The sequence below is a fragment of the Tenrec ecaudatus genome, chromosome 14, assembly GCF_050624435.1.
Source record: "Tenrec ecaudatus isolate mTenEca1 chromosome 14, mTenEca1.hap1, whole genome shotgun sequence".
Classification (NCBI taxonomy): Eukaryota; Metazoa; Chordata; class Mammalia; order Afrosoricida; family Tenrecidae; genus Tenrec; species Tenrec ecaudatus.
Genome location: NC_134543.1, coordinates 121,838,355 through 121,853,319, shown reverse-complemented (window position 1 = coordinate 121,853,319; position 14,965 = coordinate 121,838,355). Strand labels below are relative to the sequence as shown.

The 14,965-nt window shown below is 42.4% G+C and overlaps 1 protein-coding gene across 1 annotated transcript in view; it reads left to right on the top strand.

The window, feature by feature from the left end:
• Positions 1-4,739: 4,739 nt before the first annotated feature.
• The window catches only part of ICE2 (interactor of little elongation complex ELL subunit 2), a 59,220-nt gene continuing 48,994 nt past the window's right edge, over positions 4,740-14,965 (top strand). Inside the window, exons 1-3 of the mRNA XM_075532102.1 lie at positions 4,740-4,877; positions 5,545-5,664; positions 7,563-7,667. Coding sequence (XP_075388217.1) covers positions 5,624-5,664; positions 7,563-7,667 — 146 coding nt within the window. The 5' untranslated portion in view covers positions 4,740-4,877; positions 5,545-5,623. The remainder of the gene's footprint in view (positions 4,878-5,544; positions 5,665-7,562; positions 7,668-14,965) is intronic.

The window sequence follows — 14,965 nt, the reverse complement described above, 5'->3', positions numbered from 1 at the left end:
GAATGACCCTTTCACAGGGGTTGTCTGATTCATAACAGTAGCAAAATTACAATTATGAAATATCAACTACAATAATTTTATGTTCCACAACATGAGGAACTATCTTACAGGGTCGTGCAGCATCAGGAAAGTGGAGAACCACTGCTATAAGATAAAGTAGCACAAACATGGGTAGCAGGAGAACAGGGCACTAACCCAAGGGGAGGGTGTTGTTTAGATCTCCAAGAGAGGGGAGAGAGGGACCAGACTTCAACCCGGTGCACCAAGACTTGGATGCAACATACCAGCATGAAGCAGGGAACCAACGGGGAGATCCGAGGGGCTGGCCCCAATCCCAACTACTTGGACACCACCCTCTCTTCCCAGAAGAACTCACTTCAGCGAAGAGCATTGAAGCTACATCTCAGGGAGAGGGGAGCCTCTGATCAGAGCACATAGGAGCAAACAAAGAGGGAGGGAGAGAGAGTGGAACACATCCCACCCACCAATCCCCTAGGACAGTATTCCTGCTCAGAGCACCCAATGCACAGAGAGGACCATAGGTTTGGCCCAACCACAAGACAAGACGTCCTTTACTGACCCATAGCACTTCGAGGGACAACACTGGAGGTACTGTGTGGGAAATGTGCCCGATCTGATCCCACCACTCCAGGGTGAAATTCTAAGGGTGTGAAACAGAGCAGCAAGGGGAGCAAAGCAATTAAGTCCCCAGGGAATACCAAAAATAGACTTTGGAGCCAGGGAGAGACACCCCATCAGACTTGACCGGAAAACACCCCTAAAGGTCAACAAACAGACCTGGAACTATTTACAGGCTTTTATTTTTTTTTAATTGTTTTTGTTGTTTTGTTTTATTTTCATTTGTTGCTTTGTTTTTCTATGTCTTGTTTGGGGGCATATTATTATCTCTGCAGGTCTATCTAGCTAAGATAGACTGGATGAACCATCTGGAGGAGAAAACAAAGGAATGATGGTTCTGGGGGTGGGAGGGCATAAAGAGAGGGGGAGGGGGGAATGGAAGTGGGTGTTAGGTAACCCAGGTACAAGGGAACAACAAGTGATCTAAAATCAATGGTGAAGAGGGTGTAGGATGCCTGGTGGGGCTTGATCAAGGACAATGTAATAGAGAGGAATTACTGAAACCCACATGAAGGCCGAACATGATAGTGCGATATTTATAGAGGTCTAAATACAAGCATGTACATATGTAAATATATTTATATATAATGATAGGGAAATAGATCTCTGTACATATATTTATAGATTTAGTATTAAGGTAGCAGACGGACATTAGGCTTCTACTCAAGTACTCCCTCATTGCAAGAGCACTCTGTTCTAATAACATGGTGTTCGGTGATGCTCAGCTTCCCCACACGTGATCACTGAAGACAAATGGGTGCAAAAATGTGGTGAAGAAATCTCATGGTGCCCAGCTATCAAAAGATAGAGCTTCTGGGGTCTTTAAGGTTTGAAGACAAACAAGCAGCCATCTGAGAAGCAACAAAGCCCACATGGAAGAAGCACACCAGCCTGTGTGATCACCAGGTGTTGATGGGATCAGGTATCAGGCATCAGGGACCCAAAACAAAAAATCATATCAATTGGAATGAGAGGGAGTGTGGAGTGGAGACCCAAAGTCCATCTGTAGGCAACTGGATATCCCCTTACAGAAGGGTCGAGGGGAGGAGACAAACCAGTCAGTGTGCAGTATAGCACTGTTGAAACATACAACTTTCCTCTAGGCCTTGAAGGCTTCCTCCCCACCACTATCATAACCCCATTCTATCTTAAAAATATGGCTAGACCAGAGCATGCACATGGGTACGGATAAGAACTGGAAACACAGGGAATCCAGGACAGATAAACCCCTCAGGACCAATAATCAAAGTAGGGATACCAGGAGGGGAAGGGGAAGGTGGGGTGAGAAAGGGGGCACCAATGACAATGATCTATATATAACCCCCTCCCATGGGGACGGACAACAGAAAAGTAGGTGAAGGGAGACATGAGTCAGTGGTTTCAAACTGCCTGGCATTTAATAGCCCAAAGCATAAATACACTACCCACAAATGCCCCTAAAGTGTTCTCTCTTTTTCTCTCCTCTCCCTCCTCCCCTCCCCGCCCCCTTCTTCCCCCTGCCCTCTCTTCCTAACTACTATCAAGTTAATGCCCATTTATAGAGACTCTATAGGACAGGGTAGAACTGCTCTTGTGGGTTTCCAAAACCGTAACTTGTTTTGTTTTTTTTAACCCGAGTAAAGCCTCTTCTGACTCCCAAGAAGCAACTAGTGGTTCTGAACTGCTGAATTTTCAGATAGCAGCTCAAATCATTACCACTATGCCACCAGAGCCTAGGACTCTCTAGTAAGTCTTCCATAAATCTCTTTGCCTATTCAAAAATGTTCTATGCTCCTCTCTGAATACATTTAATCATAAATCGTTTATCACATTCTATTTTTATACATTCATTTACTTGTAGTATTTGAGTTTGTCTTCTCGAGCTGCCCTTTGAAGTTTTCTATTCAGTTCTTTGACTCAATCATTTGTTCAATTTACAGAAATTCCATTTCTACCATTAAGAGCAGGTTTCACAGTCTATTCTGACATCTGATCCTTTCTTCCTTTCCCGTCTTTGAGAACCTTTTGATTTCTTCATGAATGGAGATCTTGATGTTCCCCCACAACTCATCAGGACCTTAGCGTTGAATGCGTCAAATTTGTTCTTCAGATATTCTCAAAATTCAGGAGGGATAGACGCAAGGTGGTTATTTTGGCTCTTACATGCTTGTTCGAGTTTTCTTCGGCTTCACCGGAACTTACAGACGAGCGATTGATGGTCTGTTCCACAGGCAGCCCCTGGCCTGGCTTTAAGCTGTCGATGCAGAGCTTCTACCTCGTCTCTTCCTTATTATATGTTCAACTTTCACATGCGTATAAGGCAATTGAAAGTAGAATGGCTTGGTTCCAGAGCGCCTTAGTTCTCAAAGTAACGTCCTTGCTAGAGGATTGATGCTCCTTGGGTATTCGGCAGAGGAGACTGTGGGGAAAACAGGAAGCCTATAATAAGGAGTACAAGAAAGAAGAAAATGTTCTAACACAGATTGTCCTAATGATTGTACGACTCTTCTTGATATGATTGAACTATTGGCTTGTATGCTACGTGGAGTGTGGCAGTTACATAATCTGTCAACTCGATAAGGGGTGGAGTCTAGCCTGCCAATCAGGTCACAGTCAATGAGGCCTCTTTGTGAGCCTGGCCTTCTCCTGAGGATTCTGGGAACTCTTGTCTTCTTCCCCAGAGGTGGGATGCTTCCACTGCCACTGTAGCCACAAGACTTTCCACCCACTGGCCTGTGATCTTCCTGCATTCAGCATCTTTGCAAGTGTTACGTGAGTCTGAAGAGAAATTTACAGATTGGTATTGGACATATGGGCTAATATCGGACTATGGACTTGATCTGGACTGGGCTGGGATATTTTCTCAATATATAATTGTTCTTTTATATAAAGCTCTTTTTTATACATATATGACTGTCTATGAATTTGTTTCTCTGGTCTACCTGGACTAACACATCAAGTATGTGGCAATAAAATTGTTTTTAAATAAATAAAGCTTGAAGCAGAAGAAAAAAAGGATTTGTGCAGCAGATCCACCCAATGTAACTTTTTACTCAATGACTGCTTCTTCCTTGAGCGTTGATTGTGAATGCAAACACAATTGCGCATGAAACCCTTGACAACTTCCCTGTTTCTCTGTCTGTTCTCCAGCCTCTTCAGAATAAACGTAAACAAAACCAGCGCTGGGAGCTGGCATGTAGACGTGGGATTGGAGAGGAGCAGAGGGGAGTGGTCTAAGCTGGAGTCCACCTGATGGCACTGAGTACTAGGTGCCAGATACTGCATAGAGCACAGCTTCAGCTCTTATTTAACTTAATCCTTTCAAATAGCCCCGCCCTTGCCCCCCACCCCACCCCCATGCTAACACTATCCCCAGCATTTTACAAATGAGATTGTTCTCTTTTCATTTCATCACCTGAAATTGATGAGACTTTTCACCAAGGTCAAGGACTTTCTATGACAAGCACCTCCTAGACCAACCATGGGTCCCGGCCCCTTTGGGAGTCAAACAAGCCTTTCACAGGGGTCGCCTAAGACCATCGGGAAACATATGTTTCTGATATGGCTCCTCTCTCCGTCTCCAGGGGGTCCGCCCACATGCAGATATGCTGATCTGGTGAGAAAGAAGCTATCTCAACCTTCACACCGATGTTGGCTTTTTATGCATACTATCGCAAAATGTAGCAATGTAGTTTACTGTTGTTATATTAAGACTGTTACCCATGCTACACCATGCTTCAAGACAAAATTTCATTTATTTGTCATTAGAAATAAATATTTCATAATATATAATTACATAGTTTGTGATTAATCACTATGCTTTAATTATGTTCAATTTGTAACAATGAAAATACATCCTGCCTAGCAGATATTTGCATGACGATTCATAAGAGTAGCAAAACGACAGTTATGAAGTAGCAACCAAAAATAATTTTATGGTTGGGGGGGGGTGTCACCACAACATGAAGAACTGTCTGGAAGGGTCGAGGCATTAGGAAGGTCGAGAACCACACTGTACCTAGACCCTTCGGCTTCCGCTAAATGAAACACCCGCATAGTACGCATAGCGAGGTCAGCCCCTTCAGGTAGTACAGGCCCCACCCACTTCGCCTCTGGTGACGTCATCACGCAGGCCGTCGGCGGCGCCGCGGCCACGTCCTTTATATAAGGTTTTCCCCGACCGCGCGAGTGCGCGCTACGGCGTGAGGAGCGGGGTGGCGTTTGGGGGCCCCTCGGCCGGAGCCGCGGCGGACCACGAGGTGGGCGGACAGGCTGCCTTGCAGTGGAGACGCGGCCGGAATGGCGGGCGCGTTCTCCAGGGGCGGGAAGAGGAGACATGGCGGCTCCGTTGGCGCGGGCCGGGCCCCTCCGCTCCCCGCGTTGGCGCGACCTCCTCCTCTCTGCACGCCCCTGTGTAACTCCTCGCCTTGGGGCCACCTTGCCCTGAGGTGGCTTTTGCTCGGTCGCCTTCAGTAACGGCTTCTGCCCTGGGTACAAGGGACTAGGTGGGAGGCCGGCCCCCTGGGAGCGTCGGGGGTCCAGGTAGCACCGGATCCAGCAGTCACCTCCGTGGCCAGGCCGCGTCGCCTCACAGGGGAGGCCGTCTTCGCCAGGCCCCTCCCGGGCGAGGCTTCTTGATCGCCGGCCGCAGGCGCCCCTCGAACGGGCCCCAGCGCCGCCCGAGGCCAGACCCCCGCCTCCTCACGTCCCCCTCCCCACCGAAGGTGCTCGGGCCGCCCGCGGATTCGGAAGGACGTCGCACAGCGTCCTGGCCGCCCCTCTGCAAAGCAGCTTAGGACCTTGCTGCCTTCTCGTGCTAACGATTCGGGCTGGTGGGGTTTGGGATGAAGTTCTGCCTACGTCCAAGTGAACTGCCCCTCCTTTTGATCTTGACCTTTTGTTTCTTCCCCCCCTTCCCCTCCACAGTTGGGGGTCGACTCTGGGGACGCCCGCACTGTCAGACAGCCGCGTTGAGCTAACAAAGTGAAGCAGCCATCTAGGCATCATGAGCTCCAAGATGGTGTTGGGGGAACCCAGGCTGGACTGGTGAGTTGCATCTGCTTGTTTTCCCCCGGAGGAGCACCCCAGCGAGGCGTGGTGGCTAGGGAGGGTTTCCGGCCTGCAGAGGCTCGGAGGGTGCAGGATCGATGTTCAGGGGTCGCAGAATTCACCCCGTCCCCTTGTCACATGCTGAGTGAGCACTTGGGAAATACGTTGTGGTTGTTAGGTGCCTTCCAGCCGGTTCCCACTCGCAGCAGCCGTACGTCCAGCAGAAGCAAACACTGCCATCTTCTCCATCATCTTGCTTGAGCCCATTGCCCAGCCACGGTGTCGGTCCATCTTATCCAGGAGACAGAGCCGACTGCATTTCCAGTCTGAAAACTACGCAGCACTCACATTGCTGTTAGGTCCAATTCAAGGATGCACATACATTGATTTCTTCGCAGAGGAGGGATGCTTGAATGTTTTCTTCCTGTGTCTAAGAACCTTAGCCATTTCCAGATACATAGTAAAGGTTGCTCTTGAGACTACAGGAGCCTTGTGCTCTGTTGGAGTCCATGTCAAGTGTTTATGTAAATGCTTCTCCCTCATTCCAGAAGTATAGAATTTTGCAAGTAGAGCGAGCACCCAATGAATTCATACATGGGCGTTGTAGAAATCTAATGGAGTGTGCCGCTTGGATTCAATTCATTGCACATTTGCTGAGCATGTACTCCTGGCCAGCCTAAATCACACCAAAACAAACCTATGAATTCCAATTCATGGTGACCCTATCGGACAGGACAGAACTGCCTGTAGAATGTCCAAAATTGTAATCTTAATGGAAACAAACTGCCACATCTGACTTCCATGAAGTGCCTGGTAGGATTGTACGCCCATTGTTTTGGTTAGCATTTGAACACTTAACTACTGAGTCAACAATAAGCAGTGGAATGGAACAATAGGCTAGAGTGGTGGTGTAGTTATGCTTTGAGCGGCTAACTGCAGGGTCAGCAGTTCAAAACTACCAGACACTCAACTCCACAGGGAACAATGAGGTTTTCTACTCCCGTAAAGAGTGAGTCTGCGAAACCCACAGGGACAGTTCTACACTAGACTATAGGCAGGGTCAGAATCGACCCGATGACGGAGTTATTTTGCGAATGTGCCAGCCATTCAGAAGTTTCATTGTAGGTTTTCAGAAGTATGCATTGCATTCCTTGCCATTACCATAAAGTGAGTGTTTGGAGACAGTGTGGATGCTTTTTACACCACCGAGACTGTGGAACCAAGGGTGCCTTACAGCCTTTGCACGGTATTGTCACCTTGGGATTCTTCCCACGCAGCCTAGCCTTTGTTCTCACTAGATTAGCAGCAGTTCTCAGTTTTACTGATTTTCTAATTCCTTCATCAAACCACCATTTACTGAGTGCTTACTTTAGGCAGACTATTGACTAATGGCTACAACATGGTAGTCTAAATTATGTTACAAAAAAAATCAAATAAGAATCACTTTAGGGGGCAGTTTTCACAAAATCACACCATTTACCCAATCTGTGAATGAATTACAAATCTGCCAAATTAATGGAAATAGGTAGGATTAAGTTGAGTAGCATATTTCTTCAGCCTTCCAATATTTTAATCTTATGCTTCCCAGCCAGTGGGGAGCCCTACCCCTGCATTTTACTTCATTCTGCCTATCTTGACTCTCAACTCTCTCTGGGATTTATTTAGTTGGGAATTAAATAAAAAAAAAGACTGATTGTAGAACTGGAGAGTTTCAGAATGGGCCTAGAATAGAAGTGATCCAAAAAGTGAAAAAATCTAAGGTCACAGGTCTGGTACATGGAATTAAAATTGTTAAAAGGTGATTGCTTAGGAAAGACACAATTGTAAATTATTGTTGCACCATGTTTCATAAGATGTTAAATAGTTAAATGCAAATGAATTATTTTGTTTCACAGGGATATCTCCCCCAAAAATGGCCTTACGACATTTTTCTCTCGAGAGAATTATAGAGATTATTCCATGGCTCCAAGCTTAAAAGAACTATGTGTTTTATCTAACAGGTAATTATTTATTTGATAGTTATTTTTCTGATATGTGTGTATTGATTTATTCAGTACCAAATGAACTGTTTTTTCATATTATAAACAACTGTTAAATCTCATTGGACAAAAAAATCTCATTGGAAAAGGTAATTTGTATGTCTTTCCATGCTCCAACACAGATAGCATGGCCTTTTTTAAATGGTTGCATATTACCTACATAGATATATTTTGAATATATAATATTTGCAAATATATATTTGAATACATATTTTGAAAATATATATATATTTGAAATAATTTAGCTAGAACTATATTGCTAAATGTTTGGGATGTTCCCACTTTTGTAATTACAGGGATCATATTGGTGAACTTTTTATCAATATTTCTATAAGATTAATTAATAGGTGCAGAATTGTTTACACCAGATAGTGTACATTGTATGTTTTAATAGGTACTGGCAAATTGTTAAAGGTTTTATTCTCTCTGGTATGAACATGCCTATGACATGATTATTTTCACTTCTTATTACTCAGCTGCTCTTCTTTTTGATTGACTCTGACTTGTGAGTGAATTATGAAATCAACTACTGGAGTTTACTGGAAAGGTATATAAATATACCAAAGGAAGGGTTAGGGGAGCACCTTATCATTTACCTCTCATCTTTTCCCTTATCCTTTACCATGCTTATGAATGGGAACTCATTTTTTCCTGCCTCTCCACTCACTGCACAGCACACTGCACTTCCTTCTACTGTAATCGGCGTCCTCCCTCGCTCCATGGACACCACTCTCGGATCATCAGTAAGCACGAGGCCGTCTGGATAGCTCACTCGCCTCGTTGTCCTTTTGGTTACTGTGGTATTTTTCAGTTTTTACCATCTTTCTGTCAGTGGAGCTTTTATAAAACACAGATTTTCTATTCTCAACCTAATATTTTGACCCAGAGCCCCCGAGGATGCATCTGGGGAATGAAATCCCGCTATAATCAATGAATGTATTTACTTATAGTATTATCAAAACAATGAAAAAACACTGCCATCAAGTTGATTTTGACTCATAGTAACCGCACCCTATGGAACAGGGTACAACTGCCCCATTAAGTCTCCAAGGCTAGTCTTTCGTTTTACTTTTCTTTTTCAACCGTTTTATTTGTACATAATCCACATAACATGCAATTCAGTAGTTCAGTCGTATCAAGAAGAGTTGTACAATTATTACTGCAGTCAGTTTTAGAACATTTTCCTCTTCTTGTACTCGTTATTAGTTCCTCATTCTATCCCCCCACCACCTTCCCAAGAAGTCATTAATCCAGTTAGATTTACCGAGCCTGGATTTCATGTACAGAAAAACATACCAAAGAAAAACCAATAGCAATAAAATAAAGCAGAAAAACTCTTGAATAGAAAGTGGAAAATGCAAAAACTAGTACAAATTTAAAATGGGTCAAAGGGAGATCAAATGATAAGGTGTTACATTTTAACCTATCTGCATCTGCGATGATCCCCTTTCTAGCAAGGCTGCAGGCGTGATGGAAGCTGACTGCCATAGTTTTTCTTCTGCAGGTGACTCAGACATTCAGTTACCAACCTTTTATTTAGCAGCCAACCCCTTATTAATACCCCTGTGCACTTATAGTCACTCCTTATCTCAGACCATATTGTATATGGTAGTCCACATTGTACTTTTTTCTCAGTGGTTAAACTTTCCGTTGCTAATGGAAACATGAGCAATTCAAGCCCACCAATAGAAGAAGAGGTCTGGCAATCTCCTGTGAAGATTTTGCCTTAGGGAAGGAACCCTTTGGGGTGGCACTGTCCCGTAGAGATGTTGGAACCAACAGCACACAACGTAATTCAGTGATCTCTTCATGTTTGCACATAGCAGTTAGCCTTGTTCTTTCTCATATCTGTCTATTTTGTATGGGTGCATCATAATTTTTAAATCGACCCCTCTTCATGTATTGCCATTCTTTGTCTGTTGCAGTGAGGGTCCTTTTGTACTTCTTGTATGGTAAACCAAACTGCTTGTGTGGGTGTGATAGACTTCCTCGAGGACGAGGCTGTGCTCACTTGAAGACAGTCTGTATTTTGCCATACCCACAGTAAGGACGCAAGTGCATTTTGATCCCATCCAGCGACTAAGTAACTTAAAAGCAAGCGGTTGCATTAAAGGGGTAATTTCCAAAGTGAGTATTTTCAGGGGACATTTTCAGAGACAACCTTCTTCTTGCCAAAGTGCTCGCCGATGATGTGCGGGTCCCCGTGTGTGCCCTGCAGCGTGGAGGCCGTCAGGGGGGGCCACTTCCTGCCCTGGCCGTTACCATTTGTTCCTTTTTGCTATGGTTATTTTTAAAAACTGCTTCTGTTCGATTTGTCTCATGTCTTGGAGTAACTCGTTACCAAATAAGTAAAGAATTGCTTATATTTGAATCAAAGAAGGCCTTGCAGTTTTTAGATTCTTGAGATTTAGTAATCATATCTTTTGTCTTTTTTTTAAATCTCATCATTTTATGAGCTTCATCTCAACCTTCATATTCTTATTTTTAAAGATTCTCATGTAAATCTTCAGCCTGCTGTTTCTTGGTTACTGGTAATGGTTCCGCTGGTCCAGTCCCACCTCCTGAAGCTCATCCTAGCCTAGCTGTGGTTTATAACCGGGCTTTCCTGGCGGTTAGGTGTGCCTAACGCCTAAAGGCTTTTTTTCCCCTTAGCATATATGCTTATTTTCTTAGATGGTTTATAGAGCAGAATACCATTTATTGGTATAATTTACCTTTTAGCACAGAAAAAATAAAGGCACAGATATTGCTATGTTCCCAGTATTTTTCCTTAAGCCTTATTTTTCATTAAAATCTGTTATAGGAATGGATTTTCAGACTATATTAACTTTCAACTGTTTTTGTTTGTTTTGAGAAAAACCTTGAAGGGTGTTAAATTTTTATTAGCGTTTCTTGGTATTGTTGGGGCGTCTGTTCTTAACATTTTGAAAAATACTGGTATATTTAATTGCACTGCTTTCAACGGTGAAAAGTTCTTATTCAACTTGTCTCCCTTCACAAAAAGGCTTTTTACTTTATTTTTCAATAAGAAGATTTCCTTTTACACCTATAAGTCTTCATAAAATGAAAGGACAACTCGAATCATGTCTTTATTACAGATGAATGATGTTTAAAACAAAATGGTATTTTTGTGAGGTACAAAACAAGTTACATTTATTGTAGACTGTGGGAAGTACTCTTAAGAACAAAGGGAGGAAGTTACATGTTCTATGAGCCATGAATGTAGATATAACCCCTATACACGTTTTACTGTGCCTTCTTTCATTCTTTGTTTGCCTTTTGTTTTAAATTAAAAATTCTGGTTCCCATAATATATAACAACGTTTTAAATCAATAGAGAGATGTAACTGTAAGTAGAGAAATGGGAAACTTTAGTATGTGTAGTCGAAAGGTGAACCACACCTAGCAGGTATAAGTGGATTTTGAGGGCATAAAACACCATTTCCAGATTCTGCTTCCTTCAGAAACTATGAAAACTGATATGGAGCCCTGGTGGTGCTATAGATTCGGCAGTGAGCCCGTGATGCAAACGCACCTGCTGCTCCATGGGATACAGATGAAGCTGTCGCCTGCTGTAAAAATGTGTCATCTCAAAACTCCTATGTAGGAGGCTGCAGTGAGTCAGAATTGACTCGATGGCATTGGATTTGAGCTATCCAAACTGGGAGGCTAAGAAATGAAAAGTTTTCCATTCTGTCTTCCACCCCCTCTCCCCACCCCCCCACCCCCAGTAGAAACTTTCAGTTAAAAAGGAGAGCGGGTAGTTGACAAAATGAAGGGGGAAACTTCAAACCATCAACTGAAATAAAATGGAACGCTGTAATGTGGATGGAGAAACCCTATCAGACGCTTCGGGTGTGCACCCTGATGAAGACTTTGCCAGCACTGTCCCTGAAATGATCTTGATGTGCTGCTGTTCCGTGCTTTGCTGAATGGAGCCAATTTAAACTGCTAGAATTTCTTGACATTCATGCGCTGGCTTATCTGAGTCAGCATCTTGTTGCTGCTGCAGCTTAATTAAATTTGCCAGTGTGTGCCACAAGGACAGACAGGTTCTCATATTCAGGGAGACAGCTGTGAAGCAGTATTGTTAAGAGTTGCGGACACAATACTGTTAGGTTTGAATAGCTCTCAAGACATTTTTTTAGTGAGAAATCAATTTGCTGTAATACATTTCTCCCAAGATCAGCAGTTAATATTCATTTTGTTAACCTAAAATATTCTTATTTTTATATAGTTAGTTTCTGGAGAAAGTTTAGTAGATAAGTATGTCATCTTCTTTCACCTGTATTTTCAGAACGAACTTAAAGCATCCTTATTTTAATTTTCAAGAATTCTTTCCAGTACAGTAAACCGAAGATTGGGAGGAGTGCAGTTACATTTCAGGGACTGCAGTCAGTGTCACAAAACAAAATATGTACAGATTGTCGAATGGGAAACTGATTTGTCCAGTAAACTTTCACTCAAATCATAGTAAAAAATCTAAAAATAGTGAAAACTATAAAAATTTTAAAATACTTTTCTCATATACCAACCAGCTCTCTTGACTAATTTTTTTGGCTACGCCTTAGCTCTAACAGTATTCTAGACTATTCCTCTTTAAGATCCTACATTTCTTTTTTAAAAATACTCTCATCACCTTCTGAAATTATTACCATCTGATGTTAGTATTGAAATTTTGATGTGGAACACGTCATTTATAGTTTTTCACCCTTTATCCTGACGTCATTTTCACTTCACCCTGACAACTCTAAATTGATCATTCTCAACCTTATCCGGCAAAAATCACAGACTACCTTTTATACTAAATATTTTTAAGAAGTAAAACACATGGTGTACTAGCTTAAAATTGAATTTATAGACAATGACTGCACATATAACTTTTAAGAATATATTCTAAATGTAAAAGATGAGATAAAAGGAAATCATTAAAATAATATGTTTATTATATAAAGTATCTACTTAGTCTATAAATGCCCTAGTATACTGGAAATCAGAATGAAGTTAAATGCATGCATGAGTTAAAATGAATGACTTTAAATTTAAGAGAAATTGGGAGACAAACTACTGTAAAAAATTCATGGGAAAATAAAATAAAATGTTATAAGTAGTAAGAGACCAGGTTTATTTGGAATTGATAAGAGAAAATCTGGAGTGGCTTTTGAAAAGTTGTGCAGTCCTTGGTTTTGTTCTGTGTGCAACACGACAACCACACGTTCTACCACCTCGCTTGACCAACATGAAAAGGACACAAAACACTTCCTGAGAAAGATCAAAGATTTGCTTTCACTACTCAGTGTAAAGAAAATGAAAATCCTCACAATTGGTCCAGTAAGGAACCTCACGATAAACCGAAAAAACAGTTGCTAAAAAATTGTCGAAGATTTCATTTTACTTGGCTCCACAATCAATGCCCACAGGAACCACAGTCAAGACAAAAGAATGCATTGCAGTGGACAAATTTCTTGCAAAAGTCTTCTTTAAAACGCAGAGTTAACTCCTCGTAAGCTGTGCCTGACCCAAGCATGGTATTTTCAGTCACTTCATATGCATGTGTAAGATGGACCACCAAAAAGGAAGATTAAAGGAATTGTTACATTTTAACTGTCAGGAAAATAAATCTGTCTTGGAGGAAGTACAGCGAGAATGTTCCTGAGATGAGGATGAAGAAACCGTCTCATGCACTTGGGACATGTTATCAGGAGAGAGAGACTAATCCTTGGAGAAGGACATCTTGCTTGGTAAAACAGCATCAATAAAAAGAGGAAGTCCCTCCAGAAGATGGAACGACAGACAGTGGCTATAAAAGTGGGCTCAAACAAGGTATGAAGATGATATAGTAAAGAGCAACATTTTCTGCTATTCAGAGAGTTGTTGTGAGTCAGAACAATCCACAGCACCTGTAAGCAATGGGCAATAGCCTCCCCTTCCTTTATGACAGCCAGATGCAGCCAACTTGAGGCTTCGAAAATGCCTTTGGGGACTAAACACTAGAAGGTTGGGAACCACTGCTCGGATATTGCTCCCCCTTTCACCTCTTCATCTCTGATGATGGTATCTTTATAATTCTCAGACATGGATTTTGTTTTATATCCATGTGCATTGTTTTAAACATACCCTCCCTCCTTGTTATTTGCATCTTTCTCACTGTATTGGTTGTGTCTCCATCATGTAACATAGGACTGGCACATACTCCTCTTAAATTGAGTCAATTCTGAATCATAGGCACTCTCTCTAGGGCTTCTGACACTGTAAATCTTTTATTTTAAAAATCCTTTTATTGGTACTCTTATAGAACTTATTAATTTCCATACATCAGTTGTATTAAGCACATTTGTGCATATGTTGCCATCATTTTCTAAACATTAACTTTCATTTGAGCCCTTGGTATTAGCTCCTCTTATTTCCCTTCTTCCCCCCTGCCACCCTGTGACCCCTTGATAAATTATTTTTTTCATATCTTACACTGTCTCCTTTCACCCACGTTTCTGTTGTTCATTGTGATCCTTTCCCCCTTCCTACCCTCCTGGTATGGCTACTCCCATTTCTGCCCCTGAGGGGTTGATCTGACCTGAATTCCATGACACTGCAGGGATTTACTAGAACAGTCAGCTTCATCTTTCTCCTGCTGAGCAGCTGGTGGATTTAAAGCAGTGACCTTGTGGTTAGCATTCCAATGGTTACCCAGCAGTACTACTAGAGTTCCTTAAACCAAAAACAAACCTGCCATCAGTAGGTGTAGTGGGTCTGTTAACTGCAAAGTGTGCTATTTAACAACACCAGCTATAGACGAGGCTTTCTACTCTCATAAAGAGTTGCAGTCTGGGAAATGAGGCAGACCTTGCCCTATAAGGTCACTATGAGTAGGTCTTTTAATTAAAGGAGGAAAAATAATTTGTAAACCAAGAAGATGGATTCTGGGCTCCCATTTAATTCTAGCCCTAACCCAAGAATAGTTCTCATAACATGGACCTGGTCAGGACCTTCATGAAGTGATCACTGAAGATCTGAGTGCTTCAGCAAAGTGTGGTGAAGAAGGCAGATGATGCAGGCTATCAGTTGGAATAGTGTCTGGGGTCGTAAGGCATCATCCAAGTCCACATCGAAGAAGCACTCCAGCCTGTGTGATCCAAAGATGACAATAACAAGATCCAGAGAATGAAGGGAAAAGCATCAGAGCTCAAAGAGTGAATTCCTAATTTGTAGAAGGGGATGGAGGACAGTGGGAGCCCAAAATTCATCTGTAGTGTATCTATTAA